Raw genomic sequence first — 22,822 nt, 5'->3', positions numbered from 1 at the left:
AGTTTACAAAATTATGGGGGGCATGGATAGAATAAATAGACAAGGTCTTCTCTCTGGGGTGAATCCAGAACTAGACAGCATAGGTTTAGGGTGAGGGGGGAAAAGATATAAAAGGGACCCAAGGGGAACTTTTTCACAGAGGGTGGTGCATGCATAGAATGAGCTGCCAAAGGAAGTGAAGGTTGGTACAATAACAGCATTTAAAAAGGCACCTGGATGGGTATATGAATCGTAAGGGTTTGGAGGGATATGGGCCAAGTGCTGGCAAATGGGACTAGATTAGGCTAGGATATCTGGTCAGCATGGAAGAGTTGGACTGAAGGATCTGTTTCCAGGCTATATATCTCTATGACTCAATTTATCAATTTTGCTTTCCATTCCATGCTGCTCTCACCTTCACCTGGTCCAACTCCGATTCCTTCCATGCCTACCAGGGGGTAGGCTGGCCATTAGTATCCACTACAACCCCCTACAAATATCCTACCAACTCCACAGTTGCCATGACTATACGTTCTCATACTCTTTCCTGTAAAAACTCAATTTCATTCCCCTCATTCCTCTGTCTCACCTGTTCCAATGATATTAACTTCGACAAGGGGACTTCTGAAATGTCTACTTTCTTTCTCAACCAAGTATTCCCTATCACCATAGTTGACATGACCCTCAGCCGTGTTTGACATCTCCAGCCCTTTAGCCCTCACTTCATCTCTTGCCTTCCAGCACTAGCACCCCCCCCCCCCACCCTCATTTCACCAGCATCCAAAGGATCATCAGCCGACACTTCAACCACCTCCAGTAGAATGCCATCACTAGACACACATTCCCTTCCCCTCTCTTCTCCTGCTGACAATGGACCCTGTGTAAGGCTTACGTCTTGGTCCACTCCTTCAGTCCCAATATCTCCCCACACCCCCTTCCATACAATCACAGAAGGTGTAACACCTGCCCATTAAACTCCCCCCTCATTATCAGAGAACCCACTCCCATCTTCCTGGTGAAGCTGCAATATACCTGCACTTCACTCAATGTAGTGTGACACCGGAAAAGCACAGCAGATCAGGCATCGGAGGAGCAGAGTCGACGTTTCAGGCATTTTCCAGCACCATACATTTTGACTCTGATCTCCAGTCCTCACTTTCTCCTCCGCTATAACCTGACTGCAAAGCCTCTTCCAAGGATGCCCATCTTGAAGAGGTTCTCCTCCTCCTTCCACAAGGATCTCAGTCACTCTCTCACTGACCTATCTAACCCCAGCCCCACCCCCTCCCATTTATATCTCAGAGCACTTGGGCAGCCCACTCAATATTCCTGACAGGCTTATGCCCAAAACATTGACTCTCCTGCTCCTCAGATGGTGCCTGACTGGATGTGCTTTTCCAGCACATTTTGACTCTGACCTCTAGCATCTGCTGTCCACGCTTTCTCCTTCACTCAATCTGGCCTACTAAATTCACTGCTTACAATGCCATCTCCATTACACTCAGAAAATGTAGCACAAACGAGATGACCACTGCAGAACACCTACATTCGGTCTGTAAAAATGACCCTGATTTTCTAGTTATCCGCCACTTCAACTAACAACTGTGTTCCCTGGCCAACGTGTCTGTCTCAGGTTTGCTGCAGTGCTCCAGCAAAGCTCAGCACAAGTTCGAAGAACACCTCACTTTCCACTTGGGAACTCAAATGCTTGCTCAACTCAATATCAAGTTTAACAAATTTTCAGCTGGAGCACCTTCATGTCCTTGTCCTCACCCTCACCCACCAGGCCTCGTCACCACACGGGCTGTTTCCACAAGTAACTCATTGTCAATCACTAACGGTCCCATCTGAGAGCTATTCATTCCTCCAAGCTCTATCCATTGCTTTGTCTGCCCAACTGCTAGTCTCTTTCTCTCTGGTTTCCATCTTCACTTATCACCTACTCCTTCCCCACTTTTTTTTTTAAAATCACATATATACCAACCTTTCCCAGCAACAAACAATTCTGAAGGATCACCTGGACCCAAAACAGGAACTCTGTTTTCTCTCCACAAATACTGCTAGACCTGCTGAGCTTTCCAGCAATTCATTTTTGTTTCTGATTTCCAGCATGCACAGTTCTTCAGTGTTCTGTCAAGGCTCTAACTAGTATTGTGGCAAATTCCGAACAACACTCCTGAGAGAGAAAGTCCAAGTCTTCCAAAACATTTATTGAGGTGGAATCAACAACTTCAGTTGTAACTGTTTTTTTTTCAACAAGCTGTTCAGACATGTTGTGACATGGTGGTGTCACCACCCTAACACAGATTTACATACCAAAAGTAGTGAGAAGGCTCCAAGTAGTACAGAGGAACCTGAATTATCTGAATATCAATTATCCAAATAGCGGATTATCCGAAGGAGATCTTGAGGTCCTGATAGAAACATTACAAAGACGTGTTTCCAACACTGACTGCGTCTTTTGTTTACAGTGATGCCGAAAACAGTGTTGGACTGATGAGAGCCCAGGCACCATCTCCAAATGACTGATGTCCCACCCTCTCTCACTCCCCTGGAGTTCGACACAGGAGGTGTACCCTAAACCCCCCTTTCCCCAGATAATCTCTCCAACATTCCCCTGTAGAGGGCAAAGGGGGAACCTATCAAAAAGATGCAGTACAAAGTTGGTGTGTATGCGCGCACACACTATTTGGAGACTCTCAGGTGTTGGACCAGGTTGCAGGGACATGCAAGGGGTGGTGTTGGGGGTGGTATTGAGCAGAGTTGGGGGCGCGGGAAGGGAGCGGCATTGGACAGGGTTGTGGGGCATGCAGAGGGCAGTGTTGGAGGTGGGGCGGGCAGTCCTGGAAAGGGTTGGGGGCACGAGCAGGGGCGGTGTTGGATGGAGTGTGGGGGAAAAAAGAGGGGGTGTTGTTGGACGGGGTTGAGGGGCTTGTGGCAGGCAGGGGCTCTCATGGTGCTACTGCCTGGTCTCCTCAACAGGGAGCAGACTTAACATAAAAGTCTGAGCACCTGAGGAAAGGCATTGAATCAATTAACTGAATAATCAATTATCCGAACGAAATAATGCCTGCCCATCTCGTTCAGATAATCGAGGTTCCTCTGTAGACTGACATTAACATTGACCATTTGGCTAATCAAATACGAAACCTACAAGAAACTGCTTTATCCAGACAGTGGTTAGAATGTGGAGTGACAAGCATCAAGACGAATTGCGGCTCACAGCAAGGATACAGAGTCAGATGTACAGGACCGAAACAGACCCTTCGGTCCAACCCGTCCATGCCGACCAGATATCCCAACCCAATCTCGTCCCACCTGCCAGCATCCAGCCCATATCCCTCCAAACCCTTCCTATTCATATACCCATCCAAATGCCTCTTAAATGTTGCAATTGGACCAGCCTCCGCCACTTTCTCTGGCAGCTCATTCCATACACATACCACCCTCTGCGTGAAAAAGTTGCCCCTTAGGTCTCTTTTATGTCTTTCCCCATTCACCCTAAACCTAGGCCCTCTACTCCTGGACTCCCCCACCCCAGGTGAAAGACTTGGTCAATTTACCCTATCCATGCCCCTCATAATTTTGTCAACGTCTATAAGGTCACCCCTCAGCCTCCGATGCTCCAGGGAATACAGCCCCAGCCTGTTCAGCCTCTCCCTGTAGCTCAAATCCTCCAACCCTGGCAACATCCTTGTAAATCTTTTCTGAACCCTTTCAAGTTTCACAACATCTTTCCGATAGGAAGGAGACCAGCATTGCACGCAATATTCCAACAGTGGCCTAACCAATGTCCTGTAAAGCTGCTACATGACCTCACAACTCCTGTACTCAATACTCTGACCAATGAAGGAAAGCATATACTAAATGCCTTCTTCATTATCCTATCTACCTGTGCTACTCCACTTTCAAGGAGCTATGAACCTGCACTCCAAAGTCCCTTTGTTCAGCAATACTCCCACGGACCTTACCATTAAGTAAGACTTGCTTTCCCAAAATGCAGCACCTCGCATTTAATCTGAATTAAACTCCATCTGCCACTTCTCTACACCTCCAATTTTGGTGTCATCTGCAAACTTACTAACTGTACCCCTTATGCTAGCATCCAAATCACTTACGTAAATGACAAAAAGTGGAGGACGCAACACCGATCCTTGTGATAGATTTAAAGAGAAGCTGGATAAACAGAGGAAAAAGAAATGCAAATAAATGAAGTGGGTTGTAAGGATAGTTCTGCGAAGCATGAACACTGGCAAGGACCAATTAGGTCCAATGGCTCGTTTCCTTGCAAAACATTCCCACATTTCTATGTAAACATGTTGTAAGAGTTTCATAATCACTCCTGAATTTTAAAAAATGCTCGAAGTACTGGAGATACACCCTACTAGCCATCCAACAAATTCATATGCAAGAGTTAAGTGTCAGGACTCCCAAGGACAAGTTATCTCTTGGAATTTCTTCAATTTCTCTGGGCACAGCTGTTAGATCGTATACCATTTAATTTTTTTTTTAAAAATCAACTTTCAATAAAATTGCCCAGTTCATGTAACCAGTAAAACAAAATCTATCGACATAGCACAGCTCTAACTCCCTTGAACTTTATTTATTGCCTTACTGGCTGAACTGGTCCTGAATTCTTAATGATTTATTTTGTTCAGGTTGTCTTAGGAACGAATAATGATTCATGCCTTTTGACGCTGGTTCTGAATTGAACACTGAATTGCTGTTTTGACAAAGTCTGGCATCCAGTCTTGACTAAGTAGAAGTTTATTTGCAATTAAACACTGAGAAAACCAAAGTGACTGTATTTTGCCTCAGACACAAACTTCATTTGCCAACCAGCAGCTCCGCGCCACCATTTTAGATCGAAGCAACCTTGTGCATTCTATTTGGTCCAGGGAAGAGTTCCCAATCACCTATCTACCGCATCACCAAGACTGCCTTTTTTCACCTCTCTCAGATACTCAGACTCCACGCCAGTCTCAGCTCCTCTGCTGCGAAAAGCCTCATTCATGTCTTATCACGAAACTTCCCAGGTTCAATGCTCTCCTTCTGCCTTCCAATCTTTCACTCCTAAATAACTTACTCATACAAATCTCTGCAACTCTACTGCCAACATCTTGACTTGCAAAAAAGAGAAATCCCATTCAGATATGCCTGTGCTTGCTAAACTAGACTGCATACTAAACCAATAATGCCTCAACTTTCAAACTCCCATCCTCATTTTATCATTCCCTTATGGCTTCACTCTCCTGATTAAAAGATTATCTTGGAAGTCTGTTTCCTCTTTCCTTCCTAAATCCATAAGCTCAGGACCATTTCTCTCTATGTTCTGTATACTGATACTGACCACTCACTAATCAGCCTCCCCTCTTAGTAGCATTTTTGACCTTGCCCAGGAAAATAAAATATCATTCTATATTCAATGCCAATGTGCCTATCAAATCCCTTACCACCACTACTTTTCCAATTAGCTCTTGTCTCCCTGGGTCAAATGTGGTATTATGAAACATGACAGTGACATCACAATCCAACTGAACAAATAATACCTATGCAGAGTACTGATCAGACAGCAGGTGCATCGAGTGGACACCAGTACAACCTGCATAGTCCTTCTCAACTCCCTGGTCAGCATAACTCAACTCTGGAGTGACCACATCCACAGAAGTCAATTCCAAATTAAAATATCAATTTATTTTAAATAAGGCAAGTATTCCAATATTGAATTCTGACGTCACTTACATTCTTCATATCATAAAGCATGTGCCTCCAATGATAGAGGGTGTAGTTGTGTCATCTTTTCAAAACTCTTGTATACAGACAAAACCTACTAAACATATTTCTAATAAATCACTTCTGACATTGCATGCAAGTTAGAAAGCTGGGTAACACCATTCTCTCTCATCTTTATTCCACTCTCTCTTCTTCCATCTTGGGCTCAGACTCCTTCCTCAACTTTTGTTGATCTGTCCTTCCTTCTTTCCTCTTGGATGGAAAGTACCAAGACTTCAGTTCGTGTTAGAATGAGGTTAAGAGATAAAACCACCTTTGATGGCTCCCTTCCCAAACACAAATGATACATCTTCACCCCATCAAATCTTGCAACCATCCCATCCCTCATTTCTATTCCTACTCCATTCTCCATTTTGAACCACCTTCAAAAATCTATCCACTATTCATTCAATCACTGCACTATTCTTATATATTCACAGGGTTTACTCTCCTTTTAAAAGCAATCCAAATTTAAATGTGCAAGAGTCTACTTTAGTCTTTTCAGGTACCTCGCATTCCCTCTTCAATATGTTGATGACTGGCATTGACCTATCAACAAATATGCGATCCCCAAAATTCTCAAGCTCATAAACGCATCTCAATGATGCTTTCTGCTGCTCAAGCTCTACAATCATGTTGCCAGAGCTGACAACAACATTTCCTGCATGTTGATATGCACAGAATGACAAGTGTCCTGAAGTTGCGATATCAAATAAGATGCACACTCCATAGGTCTGGGCAACCCTGCCATGTCTATGTGTTAATCAATAATTCTTTCTTAAAGATGAGAAAACTCACCAATCACCTTCAAAAGAGTCCAACTTTAAGATCTTTGAATATAAGCAAATAAAGTGCAAATCTATTAATTGCAACAAATTCCAAATCCGCCTCAGTGCAGGGACTATCAAATCCCTTATCTGTGCTTTTCCACCGTCAAACTCAATTGTACCAACGTTCTTGTGACTAGCCTCCAGCTTCATAAACTTAAACCCAACTAAAATTTGGCTGCCTGTATTCTAATGTACATCAAATCTTACTCACTGATCACCCTACCCTCATTGGTCTACATTGATCAAGATTCATATTTGCAGTTTTACCCGCCACCTCGAACTTCTCTCACCTGAGAAACAGGTTATCAGCTGTCTATATTTTAACTTCTGGAAAAAAAATTCCCTAAATGCATGTTGCATCACACCATTCACCTCCTCTTGTAAACTTACGTCTTTCAACATTTGGAAGCTTGTACTAACACCATCATCTTGGACTACAAACCAATTGTACCTTTGGACACATGATAGTGTTGGTGGGGCTGGCTAAATGTTTATACTTGGTTAAGGATTAGACAATTTTCTGTCAATATGCAACTATTGAAGATATCCATAAAAATCCCAGGCAGCAGCACATGAGTTAAATTCATCCAGTGTTTAATTTTCTCCACTGACTTTGTTGATTATGATAGAAAAACAGCATAACAAAACAAACAACCTAAGGTGTGAAACATTTAGCATGCAAATCATCTTGCATCTGAACAGACTGAAAATAGAAACATACAAAACAGAACAAAGAGGCGGCCACTTGGCCCATTAAGCCTGCTCTGCCAAGAGAATCATGGTTGACCCCTTATCTCGATACCACACTCTTCTCCTCTCCCCTTGCCCCGTGGCATGTCTAGTGTAGAGACACCTATTCATTCTTTAAATACATTCAGTGTCTTGGCCTCCACTGCATTATGTGGTAAAGAATTCCACAGATTCACCACCCCCAAAGTGAAGAAATTTTTCATCTCAGTCCTAAAAGGCCCATCTCATATCTGAAAATCACGACCACTTAAGAGTCATAGTCATGGAGTTGTACAGCAGGGAAACAGACCTCTCAATTTAACTCACCCATGCTAATCAGATATCCGAATATTAATCTGGCCCATTTGCTAGCACTTTGCTCATATCCCTCTCACATTTTCACCCAGATGCTAGTTGAATGTTCTAATTGTACCAGCCCTGGTCACTTCCTCTGGCAGCTTATTCCATACACGTCACGCTCGGCATGAAAAACTTGCCCTTCAGGTCACTTTTAAATCTTGCCTCTCTCACATGAAACCAATGCCTTCTACTTTTGGACTCCCACACTCCCATGAGGGCTGGAGAAAAATACCTATTCACCTTTTCCATGGCCCTTATGATTTTATAAGCCTTTACAAGGCCACCCCTCAGCCTCCAACACTCCAGGGAAAACTGCCCCAGCCTGTTCAGCCTCTCCCTATAGCTCAAACCCTCCAACCCAAGCAACATCCTGGTTAGTCTTTTCTGAACTTTTTCAAGTTTCACAATGTCTTTCCTATAGCAGGGAGACCAGAATTGAAAGCAGTATTTCCTAACCAATGTCCTGTACAGCTGCAGCATGACATCCCAACTTCGGTACTCAAGACACTGAGCAATAAAGGCAAGAGTACCAAACACCTTCGCTACCCTGTCTACCTGCGACTCAACTTTCAAGGAACTATAAACCCCAAGGTATTTTTGTTCAGCAATACTCCCCAGAAATATGCCATTAAGTGGATATATCCTGCCCTGATTGGTCTTGTTCTTGCGCCACCAGCCAGGGAACATTATCCTTGCATCCACCCTACAACTGCTGTCCAGACAAAGCAAGTGACAGTTAATAACGGATGGAAAAATGACAAGGTGCAGAGCTATCTAATATGCAACAGCTAAGATTTCAAAAACCATCCCATGAAACAAATGGTAAAAATATGAAAGAGAAAATCATGTTTAAAGCTCGTGACATTGGAGAATTTAAAGACTGATAACGCACAAAGACAAGTCACACAGTATATCATCCAAAATCAGATTGCTGTGGACAAAATAGAAACCAGGAAATAATGAATAGAGTTAGACAAAAGAAAACAGACAGACATCCATTCACAGAAGTCCAGGCCAAGCCAGGACATCAGAATGGCCTTCACTGTAAAGGAACTTGCTTAGAGATGCAGCCACATATGCGGTAGGCAATATGCTGGCAGTAATCCAAAAAAAAAACGGTGGCTGAAAAGTAAATACTCCATGGAGGGGGGAAAAAAAAAAATCAGTTGCACAGTTTTAGAAATGAAGTTCAGAGGCCCAACAGGTATGAAGGAAATCAAACCGTAAATAGTTAAGTCAGAGATGGGCTTTAGGACAAAATGAGGCTGCAACAAGATTAAGATGACAAGGCTTGGGCTGACATGGCAAAATGTTTGCAGTACAGAAATGCCAAATAGAAACATAGAAGCAGTAGACTGGTCAACCCACGAAGTGTGTTTCACAATTCTCCTGGGTCAAGGTTGATCATTACCTCAATGTCACTTTCCCCCAGAACGTTAAAGTCATTCATCTTCAGATATCCATTGATTTTTGTCTTGAATTTCTCAACAATTGTATTTCCACAGCCCTTTGGAGGTAGAAAATTCTAAAGAAACACCACCCTCTCCAAATGAGGAAATTTCTTTTTATCTGAGTTTTAATTAGCCAACCTCTAATCCTAGCTTTAGATTGAATCCACAAATGGAAACATGTCAACAATATCATTCAGTCACATCCTGAAAGAACTCAATTTTAATTAAGTCACTTCTCACTCCACAAAATTGAATGGAGGGAAAACACACTCTTTCAAATAAAATCAAAGTATTCAGGTACTTGAAACGTGAAACAAATGGAAAATGTTGGAGATGTCCAGCAACATCTGTGGAGACATGAAGAAATTTAAAATTTCAAGTTCATGGTGACTCCTCTTCAATATCTTTTGTACTCCCACCCTCTTGCAAAGGCAGCCAATAGTCCAAGTGACTTCCTAACTACTCACTGTACTTGCACACTAACTTTTGTGATTCATGAACAGTGCACACAGGTCCCTTTAGATATCTGCATTTCTCAACTTCTAACCTTTTTTCCTAAGCCATTATTAATAACTTCTAATTTTTTCACATTTTATTCCATCTGCCATGTTCTTGGCCAATTACATTACCTGTCCAATGACTTCCAGCCTCGATGACTTCTAACAATTTATATGGTCAGATTTTGACACGAAGTTGGATGACAATGCCACAACTGGTCCCACACCCAAAATATTTCTATAGGTTACTATAAAATCTATAGAAATATCCTTGTAGCACACCATGAATAACAGCCTGTCATTCACAGCAATATCCAGTTATTCCATCTATTCACCAATTTTCAATTGGTGAAACATGGAGTAAACCCTTCTGCTAATTTAAACCAGACAAAGAAAAGCTCACTTCGCCTCAATCTGTAAAAGTATGGAGTGTCAAAGAACTACCAAATCAGACTTAACTCCAAAACAAAAATTAAATTATCTACATTGTAAACCTCCAGTCTGATCAGGTTATCTACCTCCCACTCTAAACTGATCCAATAAACCACCACCTCATCTTAGTTCTCAGTGATTGCCCCTTCATTTGGAGGCTGTGCTCTCACATCCTTGTCTTTCTTACTAGTGGAAAGATGTTCTCCACAAATACTCTATCCAGTCCTCTCAGTATTCTCCAAGTTACAATAATATCGCCCCTCATCGTTTTGAACTCCATCGAGTACAGACCCAGAGTACTCATCCACTTCCCATATGGCCTTCATTTCTGGGATCATTCTTGTAAACTTCTTCTGGACTCGCTTCTAAGTCAGCACATCCTTCCCCTGATGTGGTGCCCAAAACTGCTCACAATCTTCCAAATACAGTCTAACAAGAGGCTTATAGAGACTCAGTAGCACATCTCTGCTCTTGTTTTTGAACCCTCTTGAAATGAATGCTAATATTGCATTTGCCTTCCTAACTACCAAATGAACCTGTGTGTCAACTTTAAGTGAAACTAGGACTTTCAAGTCTCTTTGTGCTTCAGATTTCCAAAGCCTTGCTCCATTTAGAAAATAGTCTCCACCTCTATTCTTTCTACTCACACTTTCCCACATTGTATTCCATCTGCCACTTCTGTGCCCACTCTTCAAGCCTGCCCAAGTCTTTCTGCAGCCTATCTGCTTCCCCAACTCCATCTAACTTTGAGTCACCTGCAAACTTAGCAACAATGCCCTCCATCCTTTCGTCCAGATCATTAAATGGATGCCTTGAATAGTTGTGTATCCAATACTGACCCCTGCAGAACTCCATGGGTTACTGGCAACCATCCTGAAAAAGACTCCTTTATCCCGACTATTTGCCTTCTGCCAGTCAGCCAAATCATCTAACCATGCCAATACCTTACTCCTAATACCATGGGTTATCATACTTAGCAGCCTCCTTTGCGGCACCTTGTCAAAAGCCTTCTGGAAATCCAAATACATTACACCCACTGGCTCTTCTCCAACTTGCCCATTACCTCCTCAAAAGAATTCTAACAGGTTCGCAGTGAAAGTTAACTATTAAGCTATGCCTGTCTCTCTTTCCAATCCTCCCACTTCCTCCAAACGAAAGGAGTAGCCATGGGCACCCGCATGGGCCCCAGCTATGCCTGCCTCTTCGTAGGATATGTGGAACAGTCCATCTTCTGCAGCTACACTGGTCCCACCCCCCACCTTTTCCTCCGCTACATCGATGACTGTATCGGCGCCGCCTCGGGCTCCCACGAGGAGGTTGAACTGTTCATCCACTTCACCAACACCTTCCACCCAACCTCAAATTCACCTGGACAGTCTCAGATTCCTCCCTCCCCTTCCTCGACCTTTCTATTTCTATCTCAGGCGACCGAATCAACACGGACATCTACTACAAACCGACCGACTCCCACAGCTACCTGGACTACACCTCCTCCCACCCTGCCCCCTGTAAAAACGCCATCCCATTCTCCCAATTCCTTCGTCTCCGCCGCATCTGCTCCCAGGAGGACCAGTTCCAAAAACGCACAACCCAGATGGCCTCCTTCTTCAAGGATCGCAATTTCCCCCCCGACGTGGTCGACAATGCCCTCCACCGCATCTCTTCCACTTCCCGATCCTCCGCCCTTGAGGCCCGCCCCTCCAACCGCCACCAGGACAGAACCCCACTGGTCCTCACCTACCACCCCACCAATCTCCATGTACAGCGCATCATCCGCCGTCATTTCCGCCACCTCCAAACGGACCCCACCACCAAGGATATATTTCCCTCCCCTCCCCTATCAGCATTCCGTAAAGACCACTCCCTCCGTGACTCCCTCGTCAGATCCACACCCCCCACCAACCCAACCTCCACTCCCGGCACCTTCCCCTGCAACCGCAGAAGGTGCAAGACTTGCGCCCACATCTCCCCCCAAGGCCCCAAAGGAAACTTCCATATCCGCCACAGATTCACCTGCACCTCCACACACCATCTATTGCATCCTCTGCACCCGATGTGGCCTCCTCTATATTGGAGAGACAGGCCTCCTCTATATTGGAGAGACAGGCCGCCTACTTGCGGAGCATTTCAGAGAACACCTCTGGGACACCCGGACCAACCAACCCAACCACCCTGTGGCTCAACATTTCAACTCCCCCTCCCACTCCACCAAGGATATGCAGGTCTTTGGACTCCTCCATTGCCAGAACACAACAACACGACGGTTGCAGGAAGAACACCTCATCTTTCGCCTAGGAACCCTCCAACCACAAGGGATGAACTCAGATTTCACCAGTTTCCTTATTTCCCCTCCCCCCACCTTGTCTCAGTCTAATCCATCGAATTCAGCACCGCCTTCCTGACCTGCAATCTTCTTCCCGACCTCTCTGCCCCCACCCCAGTCTGACCTATCACCCTCACCTTGACCTCTTTCCACCTATCACATTTCCGATGCCCCTCCCCCAAGTTCCTCCTCCCTACCTTTTATCTTAGCCTGCTGGACAAACTTTCCTCATTCCTGAAGAAGGGCTTATGCCCGAAACGTTGATTCTCCTGTTCCCTGGATGCTGCCTGATCTGCTGCGCTTTTCCAGCAACACATTTTCAGCTATTTTCTAAGAACACCAACTATCATTCATGATTGAACAAAACTCAATTCCATTTCCCAAATTATTGCCACTAACAACAATTTCAACTTTTAAATGTTAATTGGTAGTCCATGAATGCAAAACTCTACTAACCTGGTTTCCTTTTGTATTTGGTGATAATGAAGTAGGAAATTGTGTACAAAATAGCAAACAAAAGGAAACAAATCTGAAAGAAAACAGAACAAACAACATTTGTTAGGTAAATTTGAGCAATTGATTTTTCGTAACTAGCTACAATAAAATTATCCCATATACTTCCCTGATTTATAAACATCTGGTTTATGAGCGCTGGTACTTAGAAACATGAACCTGCACAGTGCTGTAATTTTAAATATTCAACATACAAATATTACCTCCATTTACCTGCTTTATATTGTCCTGCACAGTGTCCCAAATGGCAAGCAAATTGACTAGTGAATGAATTCAGGAATGGAACCCATTTGAAACCCAGGGACTGCCTGCATATTTCACATACAGTAGATATTGGCATATGACCTCTACACCAAGTATAAAATGAACTTGCTAAGTATAAAATGTAAATCAATGGTGGGGGTAGGAGACACTATCATTTTGAAAGAGAAAATGTAATACCAGCAATGCACATTTAATTAAGGATGGTTATTGAATAACTTCATTGTATAATGACAGCATTAATTCCAACAGAAGTGCTTTAAAATCCAAAGGAGATGAAAGCTGGGAACTAAGTTTTCAGGGTGACAGCACTTTTGACAGGACAGTTAAGAATGAAAGGGTGGGTGGGTAGTTTTGTTCGTACAAAACATATTAAGTGCAATCGCAAGAAACGACCTGGCATCAGAAGACAGAGAATCTCTATAGGTGGAGCTAAGAAATAACAAGGGGAAGGAGACACAAGGGGGAGTAGCCTGTAAACATTGTTAACAATAGCAATACTGCAGGACAAAATAAATTAGGAACCAAGAGGACATGTAATAAAAGGTAGCACTTCAATCTTCATGTAGATTGGGAAAAAAAAATGCAGTTATTCAAAGTTTATGCAGACAATGTATGTTGCCCTAAGCTCAAATCAGCTGTCACTTCCTCAAAAAGAAACACTTAAATTTGAGAGACAAGACCTCTCACACACAAAGCCTGTGACTTAATAGTCCATTATTTTCCAAATGTGAGTAACTCCTGTCCCCAAGAATCTTCTGTAATAATTTCCCTACCAATGATTTAAGGCAGTCCATAATTTCCTAATTTATCCCCAGTAGCCCTTCTTAAAGAAAAAGTAATCACACTGGTGATTCTCCAGTCTTCTGGGAGCTCATTTGTGGCTAAAGAGGCCGCAATAATCTCCTCCCTGGCTTCCCTCAGCTCCCTGAGTTGGATCCCATCAAGTGCTGGGGACTTATCCACTTTAAGTGTTATTTTTAATGGTCCAACACCACCACCTTTAATATCAACACACCCCAAAATAATCAAAATACCCCTCTCCAATCATACCATCATCCATGCCCTTCTCCTGGTGAATACTGATGTAAAGCACTTAAGGACCTCATACACTTCCTCCAGGCATAAATTTCCTTTGTCCATGAGTACACTTGCCCTTTCCCCAGCTATGCTCTTCTATTGCTCTTAATATACTCAAAATGCCTTGGGAATTCTCCCTAATCCTACTAGGCATGGAAATTCCATGACCCCTTTTAGCTCTTCTAATTTCTTGTTTGAGTTTTGTTTCCTTTATACAATATTCCGTAATGGCCTTGCCTGATACCAGTTTCTTAAGAAACTGACACATTCATTTTTATTTTTGACTGATCTGTCAATATTTCTCATCATCCTGATATTTTATCCTCACAGGAACATGCTGGTCCTGAACACTAATCTTTAAAAGACTCCCATGTCAGACGTTGATCTACTGTCAAACAGCTGCCTCCAATCTAATTTCTCTACTTCCTGCGTAATATTGTTGTAATTAGCCTTCCCCCAATTTAACACTTTCACCAAGGATCAGTCTTTTCCTTATCCACAACTATCTTAAAACTCAGAAGTCACACAACACCAAGTTATAGTCCAACAGGTTTCTTTGAAATCACAAGCTTTTGGAGCACTGCTCCTTCATCAGGTGAAGTCACTTTGACTTAAACAAAGGATTTGCATTACAAAAGCTTGTGATTTCAAATAAACCTGTTGAACTGTAATTTGGTATTGTGTGAATTCAGTTTGTTCCATCTCCGTCAAACACCAACACCTTCACATCATATCTTAACACTTACAGAATTATGATCACTCCTTTACCCAGATCAGAGGTTTGAGAGCTGACTGATAGAGGATGTGAGGAGGAGGAGGCCATTTTCCTTTGTTGGGTATTTCAGCTAAGTGCTGGATTTTTAACATTTTCAATGTTAATTTTCTTTTGCATGCTTCAAATTAAAAACTATGGGTAAGGGAAGGGTAGGTTGTTTGGTTTTAAAGAACTGTTTCTTTTGGTTTTAATGATATCAAATAAAATTTAAGTTCTAACCATCTTACAAACAATGGATCTGAGAGAAATACAGGTCTTTTTCGGAAAATCTTAACAAGCAAATTTTAACAGGGAATTATGGCAGTTCAATGGAGTGGTATGCTCCTGTCAAATGTTGGAGAATAGGTAACAGTCGACTATCTATAAATTATGTCAGCAGGAGTTAAATTTGAAGACATCTCTTATAGAGTCAGAGATATCTACAGCAGGAAAACAGACCTTCAGTCCAACTCATCCATGCCTACCAGATATCCTAAACTAATCTAACCCCATTTGCTCGCACTTGGGCCATATCCCTCCAAACCCTTCCTATTCATATACCCATCCAAATGCCTCTTAAATGTTGCAATTGTACCAGCCTCCGCCACTTTCTCTGGCAGCTCATTCCATACACATACCATCCTTTGTGTGAAAATGTTGCCCCTTAGGTCACTTTTATATCTTTCCCCTCTCACCCTAAACAGTCTACTTCTGGACTCTCACACTCCAGGGAAGAGACTTTGTCTACTTGTCCTATCTCATGATTTTATATGTTTCTATAAAAAGGTTACCTTTCAGCCTCTAACGCTCCAGGGAAAACAGCCCCAGCCTATTCAGCCTCTCCCAATAGGTCAAAACCTCCAACCCTGGCAAAACCCTTATCAATCTTTTCTGAACCCTTTCAAGTTTCACAACATCCTGCTTTCCGATAGCAGGGAGACAAGAATTGCATACAATATTCCAGAAGTGGCCTAACCAATGTCTTGTGCAGCTGCAACATAACCTCCCAACTCCTACTCAATGCTCTGATCAATAAAGAAAAGCTTACCAAATGCCTTCTTCGCTATCCTATCTACCTGTGACTCCACTTTCAAGGTGCTACGAACCTGCTCTCCAAGATCTCTTTGTTCACCAATACTCCTTAGGACCTTACCATTAGGCATAAGTCCTGCTATGATTTGCTTTTCCAAAATGAAGCACCTCACATTTATTTAAATTAAACTCCATCTGCCACTCCTCAGCCCATTTTTAAGGTCTCGTCGTTATCGGAGGTAAAATTCTTCGCTGTCCACTTCAAACACCAATTTTGGTATCATCTGCAACTATACGTCCGGAGTTCACATCAAAATCATATCAGACCATCAGATTAGTTGGAGACACAGTTGGAGTTACTGAGGAGCTCACAACAGTGTGATGGTTAGTAGATTTAGAGTCGTTACACTGCAGGTTCAGTCAGATAATTGGGCACTTCCATCGAGCCAACATATTGTACAAGACACTCTGCTTCAGCTAACCACAGTATGTAACCAAACTCAAAATATAGTTAACAAATGGTATTATTTTCAGCAGACCCCAATACTGATTATGCACAGTGACTTCAACTGCGACATCAATTCAGCTGAATAGTCGGAAAGGTCTCAATACCACATCTAGTGTCTTGATGTAAATTGCACAAGATGCCAAGTTACGTAATGTCTTCAAGTCTGCAAATCAAATGCTGTCCTGATCCATCTGGCCTCAACTGAGCTTCAGCAAGCCTGCAGGTGGAGCGCTGAGCTGATACCTTTAGGTAAGGCCAAATGATTTGATATTTTCCTATCTGTAACTTTCACCGATGTCAATCCAGTCCTCCTCTCTGACCACTGTCTCCTAATGGCTCACTGTCATGTACAAGATAGATGGGTGAATGTCAGGATGAGGAGGAAGGTATTTCAGGAGTCTCCTGTGAATATTCCTCTCTCAAACAGATGTACCATTTTAGGTATTGTTGAGGAAGATAATCTCGGAGGAAAATAGAAACGGCAACCAGATCTTGGGCACCAAGAATGAATCTTCTGTCCAAACCGTGGGGTTTGCCAAAGTTGAAATAACTAATTGTTATTGGGGACTCTCCAGTCAGGAGCACAGACAGGGGCTTCTGCAGCTGAGTGTGCAAATTCAGGATGGTACGTTGCCTCCGCGGTGACAGGCTCAAGGACATCTCAAAACCATTGCAGTGTAATGTCAAAGGGGAGAGCAAGAAATGAGAAGTTGTTGCCTTGTTAAAAACGACAATTGGGGAATGGGCTGAGCTTCTGCAGAATGAATATAGGTGGTTAGGTAAAAGGCTAAAAAGAAGAACCTAAATAGGTAATTATCTCTGGTGCCACGTACTGGTGAGAATAGAAAGAAGATAAATGAATGGCTGAGGAGATGGTGCTGTCAGTAAGGATTCAGATTTTTAGATCATTGGGATCTCTTCTGGAGCACAAGAGACTTTTAATAGGGATGGGTTTCACCTGAACTGTAAGGGGACCAATATCCTGTCGGGGGAGATTTGTCAAGGTTATTCAGGAACCTTGAAACTCATGCACGTGCGTGCATGTCCTAAGTATTAGTGAGAATATAAAGACAGGTGAGGATGGTTCCGAATTTAAAAAGTGCAATTTAATTCGAAAAGGTAGGCAACAGCAAGTCAGAGAATACGCTAACTCTAAAGAATTAAACTGCATTTATTTCAATACTGGTCTTACAGGTAAGGCAGATGAAGTCAGGACATGAATGAGAACATGGGACTGGGACACAGCTATTACAGAAATATGAGCTGAAAATGTGTTGCTGGAAAAGCGCAGCAGGTCAGGCAGCATCCAAGGAACAGGAGAATCGACGTTTCGGGCAAAGCCCTATTACAGAAACATGGCTGACAGAGGGACAGGACTGGCAGCTTAATGTTCTGGAGTTTATATACTATAAAGAAAGATGCAGAGGCAAGAGATGAGGGCAAGTGGCATTTTTGCTTAAGGAAAACATGATTGCTGTAGAGTATTTTTGAGGGATCGTCACGTGAAACCATATGGGTGAAACTCAAAGAAGAAGGGGATGATCACCTTGTTGGGATTGTTATATAGTCCCTACAATAGTCAGAGGGGAATTGAGAAAGAAATATTTAGAGTGTGCTCAGATACAAGATAGATTAATGGGGTTGTAACAGTAGAGGATTTTAACTTTCCAAACAGACTGGGTCTACTGTGGTATTAAGGGCTTGGATGGGAAGGAATTTGTTAAACATGTTCAAGAAAATGTTTTTAATATGTAAATGTACCTGCTAAAAGAGGAGCAAAACTTGACCTTCGCTTGGGAAATAAAGCAGGGCAAGTGTGTGAACTGTTAGTGGACAAGCACTTTGGGACCAGTGATCCTAGTTCTTTTACTTTTAAAAGAGTAATGGTAAATGATAGTCCTTGTATAAAATTTATCGTGAGCACTGTGGCTCAGTGGTAAGCACTGCTGCCTCAGTGCCAGGGTCCCAGGTTCAATTCCAGCCTTGGGCGACTGTGTGTGGAGTTTGCACATGCTCCCCCTGTCTGCATGGGTTTCCTCCAGGTGCTCTGGTTTCCTCCCACATTCCAAAGATGTGCAGGTCAAGTGAATGGGCCATGCTAAAATTGTCCATAGTTGCTTGGTGCATTAGTCAGAGGGGGGGGTGGGCTACTCTTCAGAGGGTCAGTGTGGACTTGTTGGATCAAAGAACCTGTTTCCACACTGTAGGGTATCTAACCTAATCTAAGTGAAGCAAGGCAAATTTTGATTGTATGAGACAGGAACTTTCAAAAGTTTATTGGAGTAGACTAATCGCAGGTGAAGGGACGTCTGGCAAGTGGGAGGCTTTCAAAAGTCGGATAACGAGAGTTCAGAGGCACTATGTTCCTGTTAGAGTGAACAGCAAGACTGGCAAGAGTAAGGAATAATGGATGAATAAAGACATGAGGCTCTGGTCAAGACTAAGGAGTCATATTAGGTAAAGACAATTGGGATTAATTGAATCTCAAAGAATATAAAGAGTGTAGGGACATTCGTGTAAGGTAAATCAGGAGGGTATAAAGGGGATATGAGATAGCCTTGACAGATATGGTTAAGGACAGTCCAAAGAGACTACAGTACATTAAGGGCAAAAGAGGCCCCTTAAAGAACTCAGAAATAAATATTGCCTTGAAAGCAGTCCACATTACAGAAGAGGAAGTACTATGGGTCTTAAAAAACATCAAAGGTGGATAAATCTCCAGGTCCTGATCAATTGTAACCCAGGATATCGTGCGAAGTTTGGGAAGTAATTGCAGAGTCTCTCACAGAGATATTTCTATCATCTATAGCCACAAATGAAGTGCTGGAGAACGTGAGGGTGACTAATGTTGTGCCTTTATTTAAGAAAGGCTGTAAGGAGAAGCTGGAAATATAAACCTTTGAATTTGACATCAGTGATGGGTATATTGTTGGAGGGATTGCTGAGTGATAGGATTTACATAAATTTGAGAGGGGCAAGGACTGACTGAGGATCATGAGCATGGGTTTGAGCATGTGAACTGGTATCTCACAAACATGATTGAGTTTTTGTTTAAAAGAACATAAACAAAAGGACTGATGAGGGATGAAGAACAGTAGAGACATTGTCTCTATGGGCTTTAATAAAGCCCTTCACAAGATTCCACATGGTAGACTCATTAGCAAAGTTAGATCACATGGGATTCAGGCAGAGCTCATCAACTGAGACAAAATTGGCTTGACTGCAGAAGACAGAGGGCTTGAGGGAATGAGAATATAGGAGGCATAGTTATTAAGTTTGTGGATGAGAGCGTGGACAGTGAAGAAGCTTCTCTATAATTACAATAGGATCTTGATCAATTGGGTCAATGGGCTGAATAGTGGCAGAGTTTAATGTGAGCTGTTGCATATTGGTAAAACAAACAAGGCAGGAATTACACAGCTCATGACTGGACCCTGGGTAGCATTGTCAAACAGAGACCAAGGAGGTTCATGTACATAGTTGCATCACAGATAGATAAGGTGGTTAAGAAGGCATTTAACACACTTGCCTTCATTGCTCAGACCATTAAGTATAGGAGTTGGGACATCATGTTGAGGTTGTACAGGACATTAGTGAGGCCACTTCTGGACTACTGTGTACAATTCTGGTCGTCCTGTGATAGGAAGGATATTAAATTGGAGCGGGTTCAGAAAAGATTTATCCGGGATGTTGCCAGACTGGAGGGTTTAAGTTATAATAGGCTGGGATTTTTTTTCCCCACTGGAGTGTAGAAGTTAAGGGGTGACCTTCCAGAGGTTTATCAAATCATGTGGGACATAGATAAGGTGAATAGCGAAAGTCTTTTCCCTCGGGTGGGTGATTTCAAAACTAAAGGGCATAATTTTCTAAGGTGAGAAGAGAAAGATTTAAAGGGACCGGAGGCACAGCTTTTTCCAGAGCGTGATTAGTCTGTGGAATGCACTACCAGAAAAAAAGTGGTAAATGCAGTTATACTTACAACATTTAAAAGACATTTGGAAGAGGTACATGAATAGGAAAGGTTAAGGGTTATGAACACAGGCAAGTGGGACAGTTTAGTTTGGGAGACTCGGTCAGCATAGATAAGCTGGACTGAAGGGTCTGTTTCTGTGCTGTCTAACTGTGTTTCTCTCTCTCTCTCTCTCTCTCTCTCTCTCTCTGACCGTCCTCCCACTGCAACTTGGATCACCTGGCCAGGTTCATTCCCCAATACAATGTCCAACTCGGGAAGGGGCTATATTAGACCATCCAAAGAGTGTTTCAAGATTCCTTCCTGAATGCACTGAACACCTCAGCCCCTGACACTAATAGAGTCCCCATTAAATCACCCAAAACAAACACCATGCTGTTCTTACATCTTTCCATGATCTGCCCACATGTATGTTTATCTCCTGATGGCTTGTGCAAGGCCTATAGGATAACCCCATCAGAGTGACTACACGTTTCTTATTCTGGAGTTCTCCTCAGAACAGGAAAGGAACAGCATGGTGCCTAACATGATGCCAAATTAAACTAATTCTTTCCTGCCTACCCTTATTCTATATCCCTCCATTCCTTGCACATTCATGTGCTTATCTAGAAGTCCCGTCAACACCCCCTATCATATCTGCTTTCACCATCACCCTTGGCAGTGCATTCCAGACGCCTACCACACTAAAATAAAATTACCCTTCACATCTCCTTGGAACATTTCCCCTCTCACTTTAAATGCATGTTCCCCAGTTTTAGACATTTGAACTCTGGGAAAAAGATTTTGACTGACAACCCTATCTATGCATCTCAAATTTTATAGACTTCCATCAAGTCTCCCCTCAGCCTCTGCCATTCCAGAGTTTTTTTTCTAGCCATATAGCTCAAACCCTCTAATACAGGCAGCATCCTCGTAGATCTCTTCTGCACGCTCTCCAAAGCCTCCACATCCTTCCTGTAATGTGGCGACCGGAACTTGAATGCAATAATGGCCTTACTAAAGGAGATCTCCAAGATGTCCTCTCTTAGTCCAGCGATGAAATTCTCCTTAATTCCCCACTTTACATCCCTACCTCGCCTGAAATATCTAAAGCCAAGAATATGGAACTGCCCTTCTCTCTACAACATTATAGTTCCATGTATTAATCCAGGCTCTGAGTTCACCTGTCATATCTGTTAAACTCCTTGCATTAAAATAAATACAATTCAGACCAAGAGCATTCATTAATCTGACCCTGCCTGTTGTTCCTAACATCTACCTTCTCCTCAATCACTGCACATGCTGGCCTGCTGTTCTGGTTCTCACCCCTGCCACACTAGTTTAAACCCTAGCACTAGCAAATCTTCCTGCAAGGATATTGGTGCTCCTCACCCATCCTTGTACATGTCTCACCTGCTCTGCAAGAGATGCCAGCGATCTAGAAGATCATCATCTATGATTTTAATCGACATAAGCTGGAAAAATCAGATTGGTAATAAGTGCCTCAATGTGGAGTTATTGAACACTCAAGTCACAGTCTCAGGATATGGGCTCAACCATTTAGAAGAGAGATGACGAAACATCGAGATGGTAAACTTGTGGAATTTGTTACTGCAGATCATGTAGACTGGGTCATTAAGTATAAAAGGATTGCAATAGTAAAGGATTTCAGCCTCTCAAATAAATCAAGGTAGGTATCATAAAAGGTTTGGAGGGAGCATAATTCTTAAAATGGATCCAGGAGAGCTTTTTAAGGCAGTTTGCCAAAGAGCCTACACGCCAGGGCAGTCCTCAATTTAATTTAATTTTAATGAAACTGGGCAAGTGTTTCAACTTTCAACTGGGGAGGCATTTTGCAAACATTGTTCATAACTTTGCTGGATTCAAGATTGTTATAGAAAACAATGAAATTAAATTTATAAACTGAGGGAAGGCCAATTTTAATAGTAACAGATATATTTGGCCAGAGAGGACTAGGAGGAGAAACGTTAGGTAAATCTGTGCCAGAGCAGTGTGATGCATTCAGCAAGGAAGCAACATGTTTCAATAAAGATAAGAAGTTGAGACCAAGCAATCAAGAAATATACATGGTTGTATAAAGCAAAAAGCAGATGCTTACGGCAGGTACTGAGGGCTTAAAACAGCACAAGTCCTCAAGGAGTACAGATTGTGCAGGGGAAAACTCAGGAAATTAGAAGAGCAAAAGGAGACAAGAATGAATTATGGTAGATAAAACTAAAAAAGTCCTTAATTATCTGACAAGTACATGAAGGTTAATTTGGGAAAGAGTAGGGCCTATTACGGATGACAGTGGTAATTTGTGCATGGAGCCAGAGGATGTAGATAGAGTTC

The 22,822-nt window shown here is 42.7% G+C and overlaps 1 protein-coding gene across 3 annotated transcripts in view; it reads right to left on the bottom strand.

Annotated features, from left to right (window-relative positions):
* lmbr1 (limb development membrane protein 1) overlaps positions 1-22,822 on the bottom strand; it is a 268,615-nt gene that overhangs the window by 240,972 nt on the left and 4,821 nt on the right. For all 3 annotated transcript variants that reach the window (XM_087987559.1, XM_087987560.1, XM_043690708.2), the window contains exon 2: positions 12,830-12,902. In XM_087987559.1, coding sequence (XP_087843685.1) covers positions 12,830-12,902 — 73 coding nt within the window. The remainder of the gene's footprint in view (positions 1-12,829; positions 12,903-22,822) is intronic.

The sequence above is a fragment of the Chiloscyllium plagiosum genome, unplaced genomic scaffold (assembly GCF_037043375.1).
Source record: "Chiloscyllium plagiosum isolate Xiang-an unplaced genomic scaffold, Cpla_swu_hap1 HiC_scaffold_5, whole genome shotgun sequence".
Lineage (NCBI taxonomy): Eukaryota > Metazoa > Chordata > Chondrichthyes > Orectolobiformes > Hemiscylliidae > Chiloscyllium > Chiloscyllium plagiosum.
This window is presented reverse-complemented; position numbering and strand designations above follow the sequence as displayed.